Source organism: Prosopis cineraria, unplaced genomic scaffold (genome assembly GCF_029017545.1).
Source record: "Prosopis cineraria cultivar Desert tree isolate PC_DT_omini unplaced genomic scaffold, ASM2901754v1 PC8, whole genome shotgun sequence".
Lineage (NCBI taxonomy): Eukaryota > Viridiplantae > Streptophyta > Magnoliopsida > Fabales > Fabaceae > Prosopis > Prosopis cineraria.
In genome coordinates, this window is record NW_026555339.1 from 16704169 (window position 1) to 16728729 (window position 24561).

At 28.7% G+C, this 24561-nt stretch overlaps 2 protein-coding genes and 1 long non-coding RNA gene across 4 annotated transcripts; all 3 read left to right on the plus strand.

The window, feature by feature from the left end:
* The first annotated feature begins 3298 nt into the window (after positions 1 to 3298).
* Positions 3299 to 5722, plus strand: LOC129317657 (uncharacterized). Its single transcript, XR_008595012.1, has 4 exons — positions 3299 to 3423; positions 3529 to 3676; positions 3793 to 3887; positions 5695 to 5722. It is a non-coding gene; the product is annotated as an uncharacterized LOC129317657 (long non-coding RNA).
* A 4646-nt stretch (positions 5723 to 10368) lies between these two features.
* On the plus strand, positions 10369 to 12262 carry LOC129317390 (uncharacterized). Its single transcript, XM_054961721.1, has 8 exons — positions 10369 to 10469; positions 10573 to 10660; positions 10751 to 10837; positions 10935 to 11033; positions 11372 to 11460; positions 11547 to 11622; positions 11714 to 11953; positions 12224 to 12262. Exons 1-8 carry the CDS (start codon positions 10369 to 10371, stop codon positions 12260 to 12262), a joined length of 819 nt encoding a protein of 272 aa, XP_054817696.1.
* On the plus strand, positions 12235 to 16226 carry LOC129317993 (disease resistance protein RPS5-like). Of its 2 annotated transcripts, none has more exons than XM_054962458.1 (3): positions 12235 to 13548; positions 14193 to 14529; positions 15841 to 16226. In XM_054962458.1, the coding sequence occupies exons 1-3, from the start codon at positions 12512 to 12514 to the stop codon at positions 16039 to 16041; spliced, it is 1575 nt and encodes a 524-aa protein (XP_054818433.1). In that variant the 5' UTR covers positions 12235 to 12511; the 3' UTR covers positions 16042 to 16226. The 2 variants fall into 2 exon arrangements, with proteins under 2 accessions (XP_054818433.1, XP_054818434.1); XM_054962459.1 differs by having other exon boundaries at positions 15856 to 16226.
* The last annotated feature ends 8335 nt before the right edge of the window (positions 16227 to 24561 follow it).

Below are 24561 nucleotides of genomic sequence, written 5' to 3' on the forward strand. Positions count from 1 at the left end.
GCCAATAAAAAAGGTCGTGCCCTTTTCAACTTCAATTTAATCAGTCTTTTGAAAGTTTGAGAGTGCAATATATGTTATTTTGATTATAATCAAGTAGAACTTCAGATAAACGTTAACTATACCTAGCCAATTTGTGGCATATACATCTTGATGTTAATTTGTTCTTTAGAGTTCAATCCGTGCCTTGCAATTTTGGGTCTTTTAAAACCCAAAATGCAGGTTACAAAATCAAATGGATATGTGTTTGAAGCTTGGCGAAATATTTAACTTGTTCTTGACGTTTCTGGAAAGAGGGCTACTAGACAATTCCTTGATTAAATTTATACCCTGAGAATGCATTGATGCATTAGAAAATGAGATTGATATGCTATATTTTTCTTTAGTCCTATTCCTAAGGTAGAGAAAGAAAAATAATTTTTGTTCTTATTTATAGAACATTTCACTACACTCATTTTTACCTTTTTGTCTTTACTAAATGTTAGAAAAAATTATTAAAAATTATTATTTGTTTCTTATTAAGGTAGAGATGAAAACTTATTAAATTTTAAAATAAAGTTAATGAGGTTTAATGTTTTATATGATTCCGATTAAAATATGTTAAAAGTGAATTATGAATATGATCAGAGAAAGCATGTATATGCTTCTATGCTTTCCAGACTCCTCTTCCAAGGAATAATGTTGGGTCTTTGTTGAATTTGAATATAAAATTTTCATTATTGGATTGCATTGAATTTATAATTAGCTGAGAAGATATTTTAATAGGAAATTCCTCTTAATATGAAATTGTATACGTAGTAGCATGAAAAATTTAGTATATAATTGAGTTGTTAATCCCAAAAGACCCATTAATGTTTTTGTTTTAGTATACATAGACCAGAAAATGTATGATATATATTTGAAAATTGTTAAAGGTTGATTATGAATATTTTGGAAGTAACAAGTTCAGAATCTGTTAGTGATTCACTCTAGTTCAACTGCCTCTTGCTAATTTTAATAGGAAATTTGTTGCATTAAGCAAGTTGAACCAATATTTCCTTTTAAAATATAATCATCTGAAGGTTCTTAATGTGAATTTGTACTCTAGTTCAATTGCTAGTTCAGGACTGGCCTCTGACTCTGACTTTTTTTTTTTGTCAGAACTGAGTCTGAATCTGAATGACGAAATTCTGGGGAAAAAAAAAAAAATCATGAGTACTTGATGACAAGGATAGGATTGAGGATTGATCAGCTTCTGTGGAATTTGGAAATGTCTTTTGGAGGGGAAAAGAAAAAAACAGAAAGATAAGGTTAGCAGCCTTAAACTGGATTACCATTGTTGTAATTATTAGAGAGTTAAAATAACATTTTTGCTTGCCAAGTATTCCTTTTGGAGTGCCATAGTTGTAAGCTGCATTTAAAGATTATATGCATATCGTATTATCACAATGAAAACATTTATATCCTGGTGTTGGAGTTCATGCATGCACTTTATTTTGCTTCAGAATTTCATACCTAGTGCTCGTTTGTTTAGTAAAAGTACTAAGTATATAATATCAACATTAAAGAAGTTGAAGCTAGCTCTCATCTTGATTCTCGAAAAGAGATAGGAAAAATAACAAATTAATATATTTTTTTTTTTTTCCAACAATTTAATATATATACCTTAGGGAAAATGACAGTTACATCCCATTTTTTTTAAATTAACGAAAATTGAGTCTTGATCTTTTTTTTTTAAATAAGTTAAAAATATCAATCAAGATAATTACTTTTAACAGCCACAAGTATTTTATATAAAAATAATTAAAAACTAAAATAATTTAATTAATTAATTTTAGTAGTGGCAGTTTGTTGTTGCCAAAAGTATTTTTATAAATAATTAATAATTAAAAAATTAAAATATTTTTACAAAAATTAATTTAGATAATTATTTGTAGCGGCAAAATCCACTAAAAGTATTTTCATAAAAAATTAAATAAATTTAAATTATGTGAAATAATTTATAAAATTATTATTAGAAAAAATTTCTTATGAATTATTTTAAAATTAAATAAAATCATTCAAATGATATTTATGGAATTAAATTTTTTTATATATAGAATGAGAAATAAATTATATATAAGATCAATAATAATTACTTTCAAAATAATGATCTTGTTAAGTTGGTATTTTAATAATTATCTTATTTTAATAATTACATTAAAAAAATTCTTATGGAATGCTTATGCTTCTATGGTTTAAATCATGACTAATAATTTCCAATCAATGTTGGGTCTATTCCAATGGATTTTGGTATATGTTAGCTTTCAAAACCAACCTTGATCTGGTCCCAAATTAGTAGGGAAACCTTTTTTTACTCCTTGCCAAATTTGAATATAAAATGTTCATTTAATGATTATATTGAATTTATGATTAACTAAGATGATATTTTTACGTTGTTTTAGATGTATAATGAAACCATGGAATATATTTCTAATTTGACTTCTTTTAGTTATCACCATGTGGGCATCTGAACACTCGATTATATATTCCTCTTAATTTTTACTTTTGTGTGTCTAATTTGAAATTTTATGGATTTAAATTTAGTAAATGACTTAATATTCACTTTAAATGGTCTCGCAAATGTAGAAGATCAAAGAAATAAAAATTTCAAAGTATTTCAGAAGTTGAAGATAAAGAAAACAATAATCTTTGTTAGAGATTAAATTGAAACAAAACAAACACCTAAAGTCAAAATTTGGATCTGAATAACGAAATTCTAGAAAACAAATTCATGTGTACTTGATGACAAGGATAGGATTGATCAGCTTCTGCAGAATTTGGAAAATGTCAAGTCTATTTGGAGCAAAAAACAGAAAGAAGGTTGGCCAGCAAGATTTGGTTTGAACATTTGAATTTGCCACTAATTTAATTTTCTCAGAAGAAAATTCATCCACGTACCGTCTCTTCGATATGTGATTATGTAATGTTATACGTACATCAAGCAAGTTGAATAAAATTATAAGATGTTTTTAATTAATTTTATTAGTTAATTGTAATAACTCAAGAATTTTGAGTAAAAATATATATTATATATATATATAATATAAATACATATATTATTGTGGTTGAATTGTAGTTATATTAATTTGGAATAATTATGACAAGAGGAGGTGTTGGTATAGTGGGAGTTTGCATATATCTCTTACATCTAATCTTGAGTTCGGACCTGGTTGAAGCCAGAAATACTTTTGTACCGTGAAATTACAAAACTACCCTTGCCTCCACAGATTTTTTTTCCCTTTCTTTTCCTCTCTATTTCTGGCACGATTCAGCATTTGGGGCTCTGTAGAAAATTCTAGATTCTCTCATCTCTCACTCTCTGCCTTCTCCGTCTCCTCCTACTTCCGTCCGCAGCATTGTTAGCGTGTGAGTGTGCGAGAGTTCTGTCCGACACTCCTTTGCCAAGTTTGTGCTCTTTCCTTCCTTCTCTATTGCAGATTAGTGAGGTCATTTTTTCCTCTGTCGGGCGATGATCTGAGCATTTAAGTTTCTTTCCCTTCTTGTTCACAGCCTTTGCCGATATGGGCGTTTCTTATTCATGTAGTCGCCGTCGTTGCTTTGTTTGCCATGGCTGTATGTAACCTGTAGCCTCCCTCATCTTCCTCTGTCTTTCATCATTGAAGCCTCTTCCTTCTGATCTGTCTGAGTAACTACAAGGGTGAGTCAAAAATCTCCTCCTCTCTTGCAACACGACACTACTGTTCACTGCCATAGAGAGCTTTGAACCTCCTTTCTCTTCTCTCATTTATTTCGTTTTTGGGTGCCGAAGAACAGGGGAGACGTGACTGTTGTTCTGGAAATTTGATTTTGAAACTTCCTCCTTCTTTTATGCTGTAAATTTCGTTCCCTTTCTACTACTGTAAATTGAGGTGAGAAATTTTGATCTTCCTCTTCATGGTTGCTCTGTATGTGTGTGGGTGAATATAGAGATAAAATGGTTGGAAATTTTTCCTTTTATTACCATATTTGTTAAGCAAAAAGCAGAAATTATGAAGTTGAAATTGTAGTGTATAAAGAACAAGAGAATGTTAGGCTAGGCTTGAGTTTTTTATTTGATCTGATTATTAATGTTGAAAAATTTTGGATAATTGATAGGAGGTTAAGAAGTATCATTGATTGAGCTAGGAATTGATACTGATAAGATATTGTTAGAATGTTTGTTAGAAGTTGTTAGTTGATTGAGTATTTTCCTAAAATCTTATAAACTCTTGGGAAAAACATAAATGGTTGGGATGCTCTTATCTAATTTTGAGTTGGACATTGTATAGAAATTTAATTAAAAAATATATTTATTTGTAATAGTTATATCATCACATATTAAGCAGTCATGGAAGATAATTATCTCCATAAGGAAGTGGAGTTAGAGATAGGGATGTTTGGAAAGAGTAATTTTGATTATTAATGCAAGAGCCAATTGATTATCAAAATATTAGTCTTTGAAATACCTATGAAATGTTGGGGAAAAAGAAAATTTAAATTAAAGATGAAAATTGTCTTTGTTATTTTTTTCTAAATTGATTTAGAGTTAAAAAGGTATAAAAAATAAAATAAATAAATAAATCTTTAAAATAAAAATAATGTTATTATTTGGGCATTAGGATTTAAAGAGCAAACATTGTTGCAAGAGGACCGGTTAGGGTAGAGAATGTCTTAGGTAAGTGAATAACGTCCCAAATAATTTATTAGCAAAGTTTTTTTTCATCAAAGATATTGATTTCAACAATTCACAATTTTATCTATTTATATATGTGTGTATATGTATATATATTTCATAAGCATTGATTATTTCTGTTGATTGAATAACTCTATTTTCCTAAGCCATGTTATGTGCTTACAACATTGATCAACTCGTTTTTTTTTCAAGTTTTAGTAATCCTTATTCGACAAGGACAATGAGGAAAATTTTGTGAAAGAGTTTGTAAGTTTTTACAGTGAAAAGAACAGGTGTTTACATAATTCATGTGAGTCTGATATGGACAAGAGAAATTTTAATTCGAAAATGATTATTTTTTTTGCATGTTTGAAAATTAATTGTTTAAGGGATTTTAGACAGAACACTAGTAGCTAATGGCAATTCCGTTAACCCTTGGCGCGCCATGATCAATTACTAGCTAGTTAAATTTCATGAGCTTGTTCTCACGTCTGTTATTTGTGGGTCTCGTACCTGCATCTGTTTTCGTGGCTTCAACCACGTCTGGTTAGTTGCCCTCGTGGACTGTGTATCTACATATGTTTCGTGACTTCGGCTACGTTTGGTTACTTATCCTCGTGGATTGTGTGTCCACGTTTGTCTTCGTGGCATAAGTCGCGTTTGGTTATTTGCCCTCATGGACTGTGTGTCCATATTTGTTAATTGTTCTGATAAGTCCCTATAAATATGAAATTGATTATTTAATGATTTCATATTCCATTTGTTTTAATTAGCAACATATTTTAATTACTTATTTTGTTTAATTGTTTCCTTGAAATTAAGTTATGACAACATTTGATATGATAATTTAATAGTTCAAGATTTCATTTAAAGTTATATAGAATCCTGTTGTTCCACGCTTATTTGAATCTTTATGGAGATCATTGTCTTTTTTTTTTTTACTTACATAATTGTTCCTAATTTTTTTATTCAATTAATTATTTATTATTGGGACGTTATTCACTGAAAAATATTTTTGGTCTCAGATAGTGTAGCTGACACTGAACCATCCGCCAATATTGAGGAGTCTATTATTGACTAAAGGTGGATGAGTTAAGGATTAAGTATTCTTTTGATGTAATGTTTTAAATTAGGAAATTTTATTTTGTAAGCTTAATTTATGTGCTCCACATAGTCTATAGCTAAAACCTTTATTTTGTCATATATTTTTGCTTGGTGGTCGGAAGGAATTGAATTCCTGATTAATATGATATTTAGTGTAAAATATTGAGTATAGAGTTTTTGGGAGATCTTGTTTAAAGAAGAGGTTTTGCTGAAATTTCTACAAAAATATTAAAACTTTTATAAATGTTAAAAATGTTTATGCATGTTCTAATTTGAACTAAAAACATAATTAGGTTTTAGTCATAGAAAGATTAATTGATTCAAGGCTTAAGGAATATACAGTGGTTCACATCCTGTGTCGGTCATCCTCTATTTTTGAAGCATGACACTAATTGTCTTCAAACTAACATCTTTCTATGTGTGTATTTGATTAAAAAATCTACAATTGAGGACTCAACTGAGGTTAGAAAAAATATCTGTAATTTTAACATAATTTTTGTTTGGATACTTTTTTTTTAAAAGTCAATTAAATAAACTAAAATTTATTTGAATAATTTAATTCAAATGTCAATTTAAAAGTATAATGATAATAAAGGACATAAATTTCATTATATATTTTTGTGATTAATTTGGTTTTTTTTAAAAAAATATTAAACTTTTTGATTAACCAACATTCTATTTTAAAAAATGAAACTTTAAATTATAATTTTATCTAAAAAATAGAGTTAAGAAACATAAAATAAATTAATATATATTAAACATGTTAATTAATTAGAGATTCTTCTTCAACCTTTCTCCTGCTTTTGTTAGTAAAAAAATAAGAAAAAGCTCTCTCTCTCATGCTGAATGCCAATGCAAAAATAAATAATAATAAAAATTGAAAGTGGATTAAATGCTTCCACCACTCAAGGCTAATGCAAAAGTCATGAAAATGAGATTTGAAAAAAAAAAAAACTCATTTGAACCTTAACTTCAATTGAAATTTTTTATCAATCCAAACATGATTTTATTTTGTAACGAGCTTTTAATGCTTTTAACTAAGGTTTGAGCCATCCCAACTTCAATTTAAAGTTAATCCAAAGCTCTAAGTTCAATTTGATTCTTATTTAATATTTAACTTAAAATAAATGTAAAGTGATTTATATAATTAATCTTATTTATATGTTATTTATAGAATATTATTTAGGTTGCTCCCATAATGTTTGGAAAAGATACTTCGCTATTTAAAAAATATAAAACATATTTTTAAGGTGAGATATTAAAAAATATAAGTGATTTCAAGTCTTTTAAAATGTAATTAATGAGTTTTTTTAAATATCTTTAATAAGACAGTATAATTAACAAAGTTTTCTAATAAAAACAAACTACTAAAAAAGTATAAATATGAAAAGAGTATATAATTTTAAACATAATTAACTAACTTATTAAAATTATACTTAAATTAAAAATGTTTTTATAATATTAAATGGAAGAGCAACAAAGATTGTACTCCTTTCGTTAAAAAATATAAGATATTTTCAATCAAATCTCACTTCTAATAGAATAGTTACTTATTTTTAAATCTAACTTTATCTTTTTATATTTACTTCTATTTAATAGGGTGTTTTATTCTAAAAAAATATAAAGTGATTTATTCAATAGAGCACTTAAAAAAAACAATGATTACATCTTAAAACATGTTATATTTTTTAATATTTAAATTCTCAAAAAATACCTTACATTTTTAAATGAAGAGAATAATCTTTTTGTCTCAAATTATAAAATAATTTTAAATAAAATTTTACATATTTATAAATTTTATTGAATAAACTTAACAAATTTATTTTTTAAAAAAATTATAAAATTTTAAAAATATTTTTATTTGATAACCTTAAATTTATATTTAATTATTAAATAAATAGAATAAGTCTGTTTAGTAAAACTATAATTTTATCAAAATATTTCATACTGTAAAATGTCAAAGTTTTTTTTTAAATGTTTTATAATTTAAGAAAGAGAAAGTATTATCTTTGTCACCTCCCATCCTTGTCACCTTCCCCGAGAAGGCGGAAAGAAGGCCCCAATGACTTCAAAGCTTCAGAATTTTGCCGTGTCCAAGAGACCCGTGATCTGAAACTAAATCCGAGACGACTTTGTTATTATTGACTCACTGCTGCCTCTTCTTCTTCTTCCTCCTCCCCATTCTCAGGCATCATATTTCACATCATAGCGATCTGATCGCTTCTCTCATCTTCCGAACCTCAAGTAAAACCTGAGTAAGCAAACCAACTCTCTGTCTCTCTACTTGCTTTTCGTTTCAGACTTTCATACTGATTCCCTGTCTCTGATATGGGTTTCTTTATTGCTTCTCTTTGTTTTTTTGTTTGGAGAAATTGAATGCGAGAGTGATGGAGAAACCAGGAGCAGGTGGAAGGCCAGAGGCAGTTGACATGTGGGAACACGTCAGGGTGTTGGAAGGGAAAAGAGTAGAGTGTAAACATTGGGATTGAAATTTGCAGCAAGTGCTAATCGCATCAAAGCCCATATTAATCAGATCAAGGGTCAGGGAATTCGACCGTGTCCTGGTTCTCCTCAGCTAAACAATACAATCAATCCGACAAAGTGACCAGTGATCTCAAAGAGAAAGAGGACCTCCTTGCCATTGATGATTCTTTCTCGCTAGAAGATCTCCCTCATCCCAAGGTACGAAATAATATTATTTGTATTTTACTTTAAATGGGAGAGTGATATTTCAGTATCTTGTTAGGGTATTATTAAACCATTTATTTGACAGCTATTATAATAATAGTATACTATTATAACAATCTATTTGGAGCACATTTTATTATTTTAACCCCAAAAAGGGCTTTTTGCCTTGGACCTCGTACGCAGAGCTGCAAGGCCTGGGCTGAATTTTTCTAATTTAAAATTTAAAATTTTAATTATACTAATAATTTAATAAATTGTGTCATTTTTATATGTTAATTCAAAATTAAAATCAATCAAATAATTTTAACCATATTATTTTGTAACATCAATAATTTCAATTAAACAAATTTTAACAATTTCAACCACATGTTAATTAGATAAAAAACTGGGCCTAATGAGTTAGCCCAAACTTATTTTTAACATGTTGATTAAGGTGAAGCTTAAAATTCCTTTTAGGCTTAAAAAAAAAAAAAACACCGATTTTTATAGTCTGACTCTGAAAAAAAATGCAAGATTGAAACTGGCTTTATAAGTTTGAAGGCCTGGCTTGTGTTCACGGGTCTACTCACATGCAAACTGTGAAATCAAATCTGACCCCTGCAACTCTTCAACAAAAATTATCGCCATAACATGATTCTCAATTATGTGTGTGTATATTATATTATTGTTTTTAAGGAAAAAAAGGATTACACCTGTAAATTTTATTGATAAGTTTTCATTTACAGAGGATGAAAATACTCAACTCTCAAATGCCAATTTTGTTGTTAGGGGAAAAAAAAAGGAAAACCAGAAACTAAGGGCTTGTTTGTTTTTTGTTTTTTAAAACTGCTTTTTTTTTGTTTTTGAAACCATAAAAATTAAAAACTTGTTTGATGATGTGTTTTCAATTTAATTATTTTTAAAACTATTTTTAGTTTTTGTTTTAAAAATAAAAAAATAGAAATAACTTCAAGTTACTGGTAAATAAAAAAAAGAAAGAAAGAAACAACTTCAAGTTATTTTGTTTTATTTTTCTTGTTTTAAAAATATTTTACATTTAATTATTAAAAATCATAATTATTTTAACTAATTTTTATCATGAATTACCCCCATATTAATCACCTATAATTATCATTATCAGTCTATTTTTAAATTTTAAAATAATTTTAAAATTAACATGACCAAACATATTTTCATTTTATTTTGTTTTGAAAAATAATTTTAAAAATGGCATTACAAAATAGTTTTAAAAATAAAAAATGAGAATAGAAACCGAATAGGTCCTAAGGTCCTATTTTTTTTGTTTTTAAAAACTATTTTTTGTTTTTAAAAACAAAAAAAATTTAAAAACTTGTTTGATTAAGTGTTTTCGATTTAATTGTTTCTAAAACTATTTTCATTTTTTTAAAAAACAAAAAAATAAAAACAATTTCAAGTTGTTTTCATTTCATTTTTTTAAAATATATTCCATTTGATTATTGAAAATTACAGTGTTGATCAATTTTTATCATAAATTACTACCATTAACTGCCTATACCATTACTATTAGTCTATTTTTTTAATTGTAATGCTATTTTTAAATTAACATAACCCAGCAAATTTTTATTTTATTTGTTTTGAAAAACAATTTTAAAAATTATATTATACAACAATTTTTTTAAAAAAATGAAAACAGAAACTAAACAGGTCCAATATCCCTGGTACTAACTTGCCACCAGCACCAGAGACCTAAGTCTACGAACCTAGGCACATGGGACGCATAGGGACAAATTAACATTAGTGATAAACATCGTTTTTGTATATGTTGTGGATTGTGATGATTAGTATATTAATTCTAAATAAGGTATCAGCTTTTCTTCTTATTTATTGGAGCGAGGAATGAAACATTAATGCTTGATTGTTACATGTCCTTCAAACACACTGAAGCTATGCATCGAGAGAGGATTCATGTTTGCCCTTTCTCTGTTTCTCATATGGTGAATGAAGCTGACTTGCGGTTGATTCAATATGTTTTTGAACAATCATGCAGGTTAGATTTATATACATACTTCGAATTATATTACTAAACAGTATTTCTGTTTATTTGTTTTTCTAAGCTTAAATATTAATCTCTAATCTTATATTTTATTCAGTGATGAGAAAATTTTCTCTTCACCACGTTTACATTTGACACAATCTGACTTTATTACTCTTAGACCGGAGGCCGATTTGAATTCGTGGGTGAGTATTTACTTATACTTTTATTCTAATTTGTTATTATTGAGGAATGTCTTGGTTATGTTAAAGAGTTTAATTTTTCTGTTTTCTTAGGTAATAGATATTTTTGTCTATATCTTGACGGAGACTGAAAGGAAGAAAAGTAAACCTTTGAATTTGTACCTTCCAGTGATGTTTTCGGTGATATTTTATTCCCTTTTCAATAGGATGATATATGTTAGTTCTGGAATTTAAAAAAATTTATTGACAAATATGTTTAATGTTTCTTTTGTTATAGAATGAAGCGCTCAAAAGTGACGTAAGTTCCTTCCTTAACTTTGTTGAGCGGCATAATATGAGAGAAAACTACATGTTTCACTTAAACTATTGTGAGAAGGTATTATGTTATTCTCTTCTTGTAGTTGATGTTTCGCTTACCATTATGAATGCTCTTTTGACTATATGTCAATCTGATTTTTTTGATCACATATTACAGAATTTTATTCCTGTCCATGCTAAAAAAAATTCTTGTGGACATTTTTATTTATACATTATTCATGTGAAGAATGAAGTTGTTGAAATATGAAATTCTCTTTATGATCAATTTATGGATAAAACTGAACGTGAACGAACAACACAAAAACTGGTAAGTATTAAATAACTGTAATATTCGTTAATTAATATATTGATATTTATATTTTAATTCTATATATATAATTAATTTCGTATATGTAGTTGCTTGCCATGGACAAATTCCTCGGGGTTGCCGTGTTCACAAAATTTCTCTGGACGATGGCAATCAATATCCCATTACAGCCTAATGGGTGAGTTTATGATTTTTTATTCTAAATTATTAGCTTTATTAAAGCAAGTGTGCATCCTGACCATATCATATTTCTTCAATACGTAGATATGATTGTGGTATATTTGTTATTAAATATATGCAACAATCAGATAATTTTGTGAGGCAAAATCCCTCATTTCAGGTATGGTCACTTGCCAACTTGTTAGTTTTTGTTAATGCTCTATACATATTCATTCACGCATACATATAAATGATATGGATAAAATGTGTAGTTTGACAGTAATAAAGAAAGATTGGATTTGGCTTTAGAGTTCCTCAACAGTGACTTAAACCAAGAAAAGAAAACACTATATGATAAAGTAGCAAGAAGATGCAAGCAAGGCAAAACTGCAATTGAAAGAAAGTGGGTTGATACATGCAAAACATTATCTGAAGATGTTGGAAGAGGGGCATGTATGGAATTGGTTGCCTCTGATAATAGAGTCAAGAGAAAAAATGCTAGCTTGGAAAAGGTATATGCTTTAACTTAAATTATATATTCTTTCTAAGTTCCCTTAAAGTAAGTAATAGCTATTATCATATCATACTTCCCTTAAAGTAAGAATAGCTATTATCATATCATACTAAATGATTATCACTTTGTTTTTAAGACATGGTGAAGGATATGTAAATGGAATATATTCAATGATTTTTGTATTTTATTCTTCTCACTTCTTGTGTTTGAAAGAAATAATTCCTATTGTGACCTCATGTTAATTGATTATTCTTATTCTTATTGCTAGGATGTGTTAAAGGTTATGAATTGCCAACAATTGAGTTAGTGGGCAAGAAGTTTCAAAGTTATGCTAAACAAATATGGAAATGGCTAATGGAAAATAAGGTGTCAACAATTGGGATATGGGGAATGGGAGGAGCAGGGAAAACAACTTTAGCAACTCATGTACATAACAAGCTTTTAAAAGAAGCTGGCGATGACTTTGACCATGTTATTTGGGTTACAGCATCACGATATGATACCATTTATGAGTTGCAAAAGGTCATAGCAAGATCAATTAATTTAGACATATCTGATGAGCCATGATGTGAAAAGAATATCCGGGAAATTGGTGCAAGCATCTAAGCATTTAAATAGATGTGTCCTTCTTTTAGATGATGTTTGGGATCCTATCTTTTTAGAAGAAGAGGTTGGATTTCCTGTTTCGAATAATGGGATTAAATTGATTTTGACAACTCGTTCATGGGAAGTGTGCCAAACTATGAACTGCTTGAAGAGCGTAATAGAAGTAGAACCATTAAATGAAGAAGATGGTTGGGAATTGTTTAAAACAACTCTTGGATCCCATATGATGCAATCTAGTGAAGTGGAGCCTATAGCAAGTACTGTGGCTAAACAATGTGAGGGTTTGCCCCTTGCAATTGTTACGATAGCAAGAAGCATGAAGGGAAAAGAAGGGAAAAGAGAATGGAGTCATCTGTTGGAATGCCTTCAAAACTTGGATAAGGGGCAAAGTGATATGGAGGAGAGGGTATTTCCTGTGTTGAAATCTAGCTATGCTTGCTTAAATAATAAATTGCAAAGATTTTTTTTGTACCTTGCATTAACTGGCAAGGAATGTTTTGTTGACAGTAATTTTAGATGTTTGATTAGAAGATTTTTCCATGAGGAATGGATAGATGAGAAAAAGAGCTTGGAGATGCAGTATAATGAAGGTTACACCATGATGAAGAAATTAAAGAATAACAGTTTGCTTATGGAAATATATGATGGGGAATTTTGGATTATGCCCAAATTGCTGAGGGTCATGGCTATTAATATTGTAAAGAAGACTGATGAAATTATGGACAAATCTGATATGAATTTGACAGAAATACCGGAAAATGGTGAATGGCATGAAAATTTGCAAAAAGTTTTTTTGAGCAGAAATGAAATACAGAAAATTGTAGATGGCACATCTCTTAGGTGTTCTAAACTTTCCACATTGCGTTTAGATTGTAATTATGATCTCAAATGGATCCCAGATGATTTTTTCAACAACATGCCTCTCTTAAAGTACTGGATTTGTCTAGGACTGGCATCGAGTGTTTGCCCGAATCCATCTCTAACTTGGTATGTCTCATCACATTATTACTTTCAAATTGTACAAAACTGAGTTATGTGCCTTCATTAGTAAAATTGCAGCGGTTAATATCATTGGACCTTTCACATACTGCCATAACTGAAGCACCTTGTGGCTTGGAATTGTTGGTCAATCTTAGATATCTGAATCTAGATGATATAGAACAGTTGAAAATATCACCATCAATGATAGCCAAAATGACCAATCTGCAGTCTCTTATATTGAACCGTTACCCAAAATCAATGGATATGAGGGCACACGATTTACAGGGTTTGAGAAATGTAGAAGATATTTCAGTTAACTTTTGTAACATTAAAGAGTTTAATGACTATGTTGAGAGTTTCCCGTACAAAGATCGCGTACTCAAAAAATACCATTTAAGTTCAGCTACGTCACTGAATTTTTATCTCAAGTTGTATGTTGATGGTTGGGAAGCCTATTGTTCAAAAAGGGTTGTTTTTTGTGGTATTAATTTGGGAAACAGAGTGGTGCTTCCACGAGACGTCAAGGAGTTGATTATATGTGAGTGTGACCTTTTGGAAGACTTAAAGCCCATAGCTGCACCGTTTGCTCCATTCGTTCATAAATGCACCCCATTTTCTCACCTTATGTACCTTTTTATTCATGAATGCAGCAGGATGAGGATTCTGCTGACGTGGGCATTATTATCACACCTCCTCGAGGGCATTTCTGTAATATCTTGCAAGTCGATGGAAGAGATAGTTGGAGAGGATTGTAGCAATGACAATATTCTCCCTACCATCACCCTCCCCAAACTCAGATTTGTGTACTTGTATAAGCTACCAGAATTAAATTCCGTGTTCAGAGGAACCATGCTCTGCCCTTCTCTGAAATCTTTTCATGCCGTCTTTTGTGAGAAACTAAGCCACCCTTCGATAGAAATTGAAGAAGGACATGAGCTTCTGATGAAGAATACCAAGACTGGATACTGTTGGAGCAGTGATGATCAGGTGCATATCTCCCCCAAAAGTTGACTTCCTTTTATTATATGGATATCATTTTATCATTTCTTTGCTGAGCACGTATATGAACATTACTGCTATCTGTGTTTGTTTTATTTATCTTTATTTTAATTTTAAATACTTGTCATGAATTTTTATCATACTTTAAATTTCTCTTTACCATTGCTCTGTTTTTTCCCCTTTCTTTCACTCTGTTATTTGGATTTAGGTCTAACACTTTGTTTTAGAGATGATCAAACTTGAATGCTGAAATTCATGGTCAATTTTGGAGTCGTTACTAATAAAATAAGTCGTGCATTTTTCAACTTAAATTTAGTTGATCTTTTTTTTTATTTTGGTCAAAATTTAATTGATCTTTTGAAAGTTTGGATGTGTAAACATATTATTTCAGTTATAATATGCAGAACATCAGATAAATATTAACTATGTATATCGAACCAGTTTGTGGCACATGCATCTGGATTTTAATTTTTTTTATTCAGTGTTCAAATCGTGTAGTGCAATCTAGGATCCTTTGAAACCCAAAATGAATGTTTTACAAGATCAAATGGGTTTGTGTTTGAAGCTTGACAAGATTTTGGTTCCCTTTGTAGCCCCTGAAAAAAAGGCTAGATGATTCCTCGATCGAATTTATGCCCTCTGAATTGATTGACGGATTCAATAAATTTAATGAGAGAAATTGATATAGAGGAGAAAATTCATCTGTTCACATATTTTTATTTAAGAAAGTCAAAATTCAGAAGAAAGAAAAGAACTCAATTCAACTAAGCGAAAGAAGGATTTTGTTTGGAGCTCCATTTTAAAACATAAAGTTATTGATAGAAGTAAAACTGTTCTGTTGATTATGATATTTATGCCTCTATGGTTTTCAGACCAGTAATTTCCAATGAATGTGGGATCTATTCTTTGGGTTTTGGAAAAAAATCTCAAGGCTTCTTTCTCTCCTTCTAAACCCTTGTTCCTTTTCAATGGCTGTTCTCTTTTGTAAGGTTTGAATATAATTCTTTTCATTTTTTTGGCTGCATTGAATTTATGATTAACTGAGATAATATTTTACGCCCCTGGAAATTAAATTAGGAGATTTGAAACGGGAAAAAAGTAGAAAATTAATATGGCATCACAAATTTGTTTGTCGTATTGAAATTGTGTTAATGACAAAAGGCCTGACTAGTTAGTATCAGTCTTGGATGTTGTTATTGTGCTCATGGCCATACTTCTAAATAGTTACAGTGTGGGTCTTTTTGTCGCTAGAATGCTTCTCTTTCATGCTTAATATAATTGTGAGTTTGGCTTTAATAGAACCAATCTGATCAGGAGCTCAAAAATATGGTTGAGAAGGACAGAGAAAAAGAGAACGAGGATGATGAAGAAGAAAAGAAGGAGGAAGAGGAGGAGGAAGAAGAAGAGGATGAGGATGGGGATGGGGAAGAAGAAGAGGATGAGGATGAAGATGGTGAAGAGGACATAAAATTGTGGTTAAAGGCTACTGGCAGTAATTAATAGGAGTTACATTTTTGGCATTGAATGCGAGGCTCGTTCATTTCATAACTCTTGTTTTATAAGAGCATCCCTGGCCTTTCATTACATTACAGGACTCCGTCAAGAATTTTGAAATGGGTGTGTATGTACATTATTTTGATTATATCAAGCGGAACTTCATATAAATATTAACCATACCAAACCAATTTGTGGCATACATAGCTTGATGTTAATTTCCTATCCAGTGTTCAAATCATGCTCTGCAATGTTGGGTCCTTCAAAACCCAAAATGTGTGTTACAATATCAAATGGATGTGTTTGAAGCTTCGTAAGATGTCCATTAATTCTCTTTATAACTCCTGGAAAGGGGCTAGAAGATTTCTTTTTAATTAAATTTATGCTCTTAGAATTTATTGATGCATTCACCTAAAGATCAAAAATTTACTCATGGTTATGTTTCCACAGTTTAGAATTTTTTTTCTTTGGATTTTGGTTCATGTTTGCTTTTAATCAAAACACGAACCAAATAAAACCAATCTATTTGCCTAAAAAATGACATTTGATTGATTTTTTATCGAGATCAATTTGGTTCAATTTTTAGATAGTTTGATTTTGTTTGTTTATATATGGATTAAGTTTCAATATTTCTTTAACATAAATTATATATTGAGACTGACTATAATTTTTGGCTCTTTTTTCCTTTCACATTTCAACTTCAAATCACATCCTTCATTCTATCATTCATGAATGAAAATGATCACATTCAAAATAAAAATATTCAAATTTTATTATCAGTAAACATCAGAGAGTATATGCATTTGTAAGTAACACAAGCTAAATTTCATTATAACTTGTTTTGATTTCAATAATGAAAAGTAACTTGTTTTAAATAAACATGGTGAAATTATACATCTAAAATTATTTAAAAGATCATTCTTAAATAACATGAGTATATCCATTTGACTGAATAATAACATTAGGAAATGAAGGATTGAAAATTCTATTAAAGTATTTTGGATACGAGTTAGACTTTAGTTGAAGTTAAAATTAAAAAAAAAAACAATAATGTCCAATATTAATAATAAAAATTACATTTAAAAATATAAAAGATATGGTGTAGGTTTGGTTAAAGTTTCAGATAATAAAAACTGAGACCTAAACTAAACCATTCAATTTTCAAATTTGTAAAACCAAATTAAAGCTTTTTAATAATCGGTTTCATTTAATTTTTATTGGACTAGTTTGGATGAGTTTGGTGTGATTAATTTTGTTTAGTTTTGCTCACCAGTTTATATATCACTGGAAGCATGTTTCACTTTAATGAAAGAAAATTTTAAATCTCATTATCTATATTAAAATTTAATAATTTTTCACCTTTACCTTCTAATAAAAATAAAAATAATTATTTTTAATAATTTTTATAGCATTTAAAGATAGAAAAGTGAATATGAATATTAAAAATAGTGAATTGCCCTGTAAATAAGATCAAAATTAATCTTCTTTCTCTGTCCTATCTGATGAGTGTTATATATTTTAAATATATTATACTACAATTAAGATCATGATATTAATTACTCATTCCATTTTAAATTATAAGATAACTTGATATAGGATTATGCATACCAATAAATGATAATAATGACATTTTACCAATTTACTTTTTCAAAACAACATTATAAATTTTTAAAAAATGCCCTTACACAATTTTTTTTAGCAAAACCCCCCACCCAATTAATCATTAAGTTATAACATCATTCAATTCTCTCTTTACTTAAAGAGTAATATTAAAAAAGTGTTATTAATTAAATATTAATTTTTTAAATTGTCTTATAGTTTAGGATAAAAGATCTTCCCAATGTTGTCTTATAATTAGGACAAAAGGAGTAATTTTTAAAAAGAAAGATCAATAAGTATATAAATATTTTTCTTTTTGAAGAAGCCAATTGTCTAGTGGTTTCCTAGTTATTCATCGCTTCTACAAAGGAAACAAGATAATGTCGCTAAATTCATTGCTTACGTATTTCATGCCATAGGCATCGATACTTAATTATTCGTTACGAATATAATTTTTTATAATAAATACATATGAGACCATAATTATAAAGAACAGGCCAAACCCAATTAGTTGAACTAATGTTTTAATTGATTCAATAAAATATTTTATTTATAACTGAGGTGATCACGATTCACTCACAATTTTGCTCATTAACTTTAGTGGTTCAATGATTGGTACCTTATATCAAACTTCATAATTAATCATCATTAAATATATTTTTCATTTCCCCCCAAACTTTCAATATAATTTTTCGTATTGTTTCGCCGCCAAAATCAAAGCAAGTTCTTGCTACTATAACTTTCAGTCTTTTGACCACGTTAGATGATCAAAATTTATTAGAATGCTTTGTTACCACTGTGGTGGGTCCACAACTATTTTACATCTATATTTTACAATCTCTTATATTGAACCATACCCCAAAATTCATGGATGTGAGGGAACACGATCTACAAGGTTTGAGAAAGCTAGAAGTTATTTTAGCAAAGTTTAGTGATATTGAAGAGTTTAATGCCTATGTTATGAGATTCCAGAAACAAAGATCGCAACAGGAACGGACCTACATGCATTATAGAAGGGGCACTTGCCCCTACTAGATAAGGGAAAAATTAAAAAATTATATTTTGAAAAATTTTCAATTACCTCCCCCCAAAAATTTTCAGTTGCCACCACCTTAGAAAAATCATGTCTCCTTAAAGTTTTCCATTCCTCTGCCTAAAATTTATTCTATACATAATAAACTTAAATAAAAGGGAAAATGCCAGTGAGAGTCCCTAGAAGAGGGGAAAAAATGATGATAGTCTTGCATAATTGAAAGTTTATTTATATATAATTAAAGGTTTATCGATTAACTTATACATATATAGATGAACTTTCAATTATTCATGGCTCTCACTACCATACTCTCTAAATAAAAATAGTTTTAGAATGGAGGAAATAATAATTAAAAAAATAAATTTCTCTAATTGTATAAATGAAAAAAATTATCTCAAAAACTTCTATACTATACAAAAGAAGTAGATAAATTTTATTTAATAAATAATAAAATTAAAAAATATTATTATTTTCTAATATTTATAAATTTCTTGGTTTTATAAAGACATTATTTTTTCTATTGTTATAAATTTTACCTTTAATTTAATTTAATAAACATTAAAAATATTATATCTTAAAAATATTAATATTTATTTAAATGTAAATTTTGCCCTCACTAATTAATTTTTCCGGGTCAGTCGCTGGATCGCGTACTCAAAAATTATTGTCTGCGTTCAGCTACATCATGGAATAATGTTCTTGAAAATGTTGGACGCGATGCCTATTCTTTAAAAACAGTTGTTTTTTTTTTTTTAATGACATTGATTTGGGAAACAGAGTGGTGCTTTTTGGAGACATCAATGAGTTGATTATAAGTGAGTGTCACCTTTTGGAAGACTTAAAACCAATAGTGGCACGACCCTTTAATTTGTTCCATCCTTGCATAAATGCACCCCATTTTCTCACCTCAGAGATCTCAATATTTCTAACACTACTAGAAAAATGTAAATTAGTGAGAAAATTTAGTGAGAAATCGTCTATTCCTCTATAAAATACCAAATTAGCGAATAGCGATGGACTGTCAATCCCTCTTTAAAATAAGAGAATTAGCGAGGAAATTAGCGAGGGATTGTCAATCCCTCTCTAAAATAAGAGAATTAGCGAGGAAAATAGTAAGGGACTATCAATCCCTTTCTAAATAAGAGAATTAAAGAGGAAAATAGCAAATAACTGTCAATCCCTTTCTAAAATAAGAGAATTAGCGAGGAAAATAGCGAGAGATTCTATCCCTAGCTAATTACTACAAAAAATTAAATTTTGACAATGACTTTTAATTATACATTTAATTATTTTTCATTTAAAAATAATAATTAAATTTAAAAATAACTAAAATATTCATAATAAAATTATTTAATAATTTCTTTATTTAAAGTTGATTTTCATTAATAAAATAATATTTTATTAAAATATAATATAACAAATAATTTAAATAAAATGTAAATATTTTTAACATATTAATAATTGAAAATAAAATTTAATATGTATATGTGAATATTTTTATAACATATTATTGATATATTTATGTAGTTAAATAATATATATACACATATTTAATTTCTTATATAATAATTGTAAGTACCTTTCCATTCAACTGGCAAAGAAGGAGAGTATAAAGCTTGAAAGGTATGAGGTCATGGGTTCAAACCTTGGCTTTAGCATAAACATGATGAATATATGATATAGTAAGAAGCAAGTGACATGACGTAAGGTGGATAATGATGTGTCATGAGTTATCGCACATGTGGTGGATGATAGGCTGCGAGATGGTAGGTGATATGGTGGTTGACAAAGCATGAGGTTGTTGATGATATGTTACTAGTTGACATCACACATGACGAGTGATGTGGCATAGTTATTTTTAAATATAAGCATATTTAGCGAGAGATTAGTGAGGAACTAATTCTTCGCTAAAATTATCAAATTTTGAATAGTATTAGAGAGGGATAGCGAGGGATTTAGTCCCTAGCTAATTTTAGCAAGGAATTGAATCGCTCACTAAATCCCTCACTAATTAGCGAGGGAAATACAATTCCTCACTAAATTTAGTGAGCCCTTTTTTAGCTACAAATTTAGCGAGAGACAAAATTCCTAACTAAAATGCAATTTAGCTATAAAAAATGACATTTAACGAAAGATTTAAATTCTATTTTTCTAGTAGTGTAAATGCAGCAGGATAAGGATTCTGATGAAGTGGGAATTATTATCACAGCTGCAAAAACCTAGAGACCATTTCTATTAAATATTGTGACTTGACGGAAGAAATAGTTGGACAGGATTATAGTGGTAACATTATTTCCCCTACCACCATCACCGTCCCCAAACTAAGATTTGTGAACTTTGATAAGCCACCAGAATTAAATTTTGTATTCAGGGGAACCATGCTCTCTGTCCTTTTTCTCAAATGTTTTTATGCCTTTCGTTGTGAGAAACTATTTCACCCTTCAGTACTGATGGAAGGAAATGCCCTTGGATGCAGGAGAGAAACACGGGATTCGTTTGATTACGTGGCAAATAAGGTCCATATCTCTCCTCTAAAACTTAACTTTCTTTTATTTTATGGATGCCATTTTATCATGCTTTGTTTGCTCACCCACCTTCTTTCTTTTTCTTTTTCTTTTTCCTTTTTTTGGTTCTCTTTGTTTTATTTTTTTTTGTTGAAATTGTTTGGGATTTGAGTCATAGGAGCTAATCATTTCTTTTACAGTTTTTTTTTTAAATTCTCGTTAGCAAGCCCCAACATGACCGCCATTGATATCATAAAATCATGTCAACATCTCTCCCAAAAGTTAACTTTCATTTATTGTAGAGTTAAAATAACATTTTTGTACTAATGAGCATCAAGTCTAACGAAAGGGGTTAATTCTTTGTAACGTGAGAAATTAAAATTTAAATTCTTACTGAAAGATATTCTCACATTTTATGTCGACCGTGAGTCAAATAATATTATCTTCAATAGGAAGATATCATCGAACAATTAAAAAAATGACATTTTTGCTTTCCATGTATTCTCTTTGAAATTAAGTATCATAGTGGCATGGTGCGTTTCAAGATTGTATGGATATCATATTATCACAATGAAAACGTATATATCCTGGTGTTGGAGTTCATGCACACACTTTATTTTGCTTCAGAATTTCATAACCAGGGCTCATATGTTTAATGAAAGTACTAAGAAATATCATGATGAGTCCCTTGTTCCTTGAAAAAAAGGGGTAAAAATGACAAATTTGATCTATTTTCTTAATAATAAAATATTACGTCAATTATATAGTGTTTCAAATACATTACATACGTAATCTCAGTATGGGCTATGTTATTCTAAAAAAAAGCATATAAACTTTACAGTTTTGTAACAGAAAATGCTGTTATATATATTCTTATGTTAATAATATCATTAAATATGCAAATTCTTGAAGGGTTTATTTAATTTATGGGAAAATTTAACCCTTGCTTTCAAATTTCATGTGTGTTGTAAACATACTCTATTACTCATGTAGAATTGTGTCCTCTACAAAATTTAAAAACGTAAGTCACGTCATTCATAACTTATTACACATAGTGAAATTAAAAGTTATTTTCATGTTATTGAATATTCTATCGGTCTCGCTTATTAGTAGACTTCTTCTTAATTATTAGAATCTAGAATACGTCAATACTGTTGAGTGCAAAGAAGGGGCTTTTTTTTTTTTCGGCTAGGAATGGAATATTTCATTAACCAAGAAATGCTGTACTGGAAGGAGACTGTAAAGTGGCTTTGACTTGATATGTTGCTCACTTTGTTTTTAAACCAAATCAAATCGAATACTCAGACTGATTGGACCATTGATCAAATTGTTAACAACTCAATTTAAATTAAAAAATTATTTTTTTATGATTAAGTCAAATTAAATTAGTGTTGAGTCGCTATTAAATTAAAAAATGAAACAGTTTTTAAAAAATTAGACAGTTTTAGACATAATATTAAAAAAAGGTTAGAAAATTAAAAAAAAAGAAAAAAATTAGATTTCTATTTAAAACCAACTTTATTTTTGAATAATTGAATCACATGTAAAAAATATGATTTGAGGCCAACTTTTTATAAAGATACCGAAAATTAAAAGTGCAAATGCATATACTTTTGAGTTTGTTTTATCTAATTTAAATAAGATCCACATATATTTAATAAATTATAAAATTTAGTTTATAAGATTATTAACTTACGGTTATGTTATACCATTTAATTGCCAACTAGGCATATGTAAATTTGTTTCTTATATTTATTTTATATATATATTTAATATTATTTTATTTAATTATTACATCATTAATTTAATCACTGGCCAACCTGGTTATATCGTAAAAATTGAGAACCATTGACTTTTTTAGCTCAATATTTGATCAGGCTTTTAAACATTGGTTACTCAGTTACTCATTTTTATTTTGTTTTAAATAGTTAATTAATATAAGCACGGCCGAGATCCAACAAGAAAAAACTGTCTAAGTATAGTTGTTTTATGTTTTTTAGAAAAACTCGAACTTGATATATTTTTTTAATTGTAAAAAGGATTAAATTTCATGATAACACGTTATCTCTCCCAAGATTCGAAGGGACGAGAAATGTAAACTTCTCCCAACTACACGTATAAAATATTGAGATTTTCAACCCTACACCACTTATTTAAATAATAAAAGCCCTTGCCCTCACCCAAACTTTCATTGGTCGAACTGAATATCTTACTTACCCCTTCATTCAATTATAAGTTACTTTAGCAGCAGTATCTCTCAAAACAATAATACACAAAAGGAAATTAAATATTTTTTTTGTTTATATATTGCTGGTGTCTTTCCTTGTCTGTTTCTTATCCTCTGGAATCTGGAAATCCGTGTCATTCCAATTCCAATGAATAACTGAATCTATCCGCTTGGAAGCTGTATTTGTTACATTTGTTTTTAATTTTTGTTATCCAAGGACAAGTGACTCAGAATAATAAGAACTAATGAATGCAAAGGGAATAATTCCAAGCATATGCCCAACATTAAATCAAGAATAAAATTTGCTAAAATACTCAATTTCAATTGAATATAAGATATAAAATTTATAGGGGATTTAAATTCACAAGTCACATGTGATTTAATTTTTTTCTCAAATTCCTTGCATTTTTTTTATTATTTTTACATATTTATTGACTTCTCTGTATTTTTATTGTTATTATTTTCCTCACACTTCATTAAAATGAAATGTAATAAATGAGTTTTAGATTATACATACATAAACTTTTTAAATAATTATTTTCTTTACCTGTATGCATAGGATAAACATAAAGCAGGTGGATTGCATTGCAAATTAAAATGATGGCATTAGTTACTTGGGTCAGGTATAATAGAAAGAGCTATTCCCTTATAGCATGATGAATTAAATTATGAGTCGCCGCTAGAAGTACTTACATTTAATATCCGAACGTGTTTCTAATATGATTATTTGATAGGAGGATACCCATGAATAATTAAAAAAAAAGTGGCCATTAGCCACGTTGTGGTGCATATCATGTCAATTAATTAGATTATTTTATTAATTTTAAGGATTATGAAACTTCTATCTTTAAATTTGTCTTAGTTATCATTTTAGTCTTTCAAATTTAATTTTTATCACTTTAATCCTTTATATTTTCTTAAATTATCATAAATCTTTTAAGTTTGAAAACACAAATTAATTTTTAAAATAATCTAAAGCGTATAGCATGTTAATAGCATAACATGTATATATAGTTAAATGAGAATAAATTAAGAAAAAAATTATGTATAAGTCCCATAGAAAAACTTATTCACAAACAAGTTTCGCGAAATTAAAAATTATAATCAAATCCTTTGGGACTTAAGTGTAATTTAAAATTGAGGTTAAAAGATAATAATGTCCT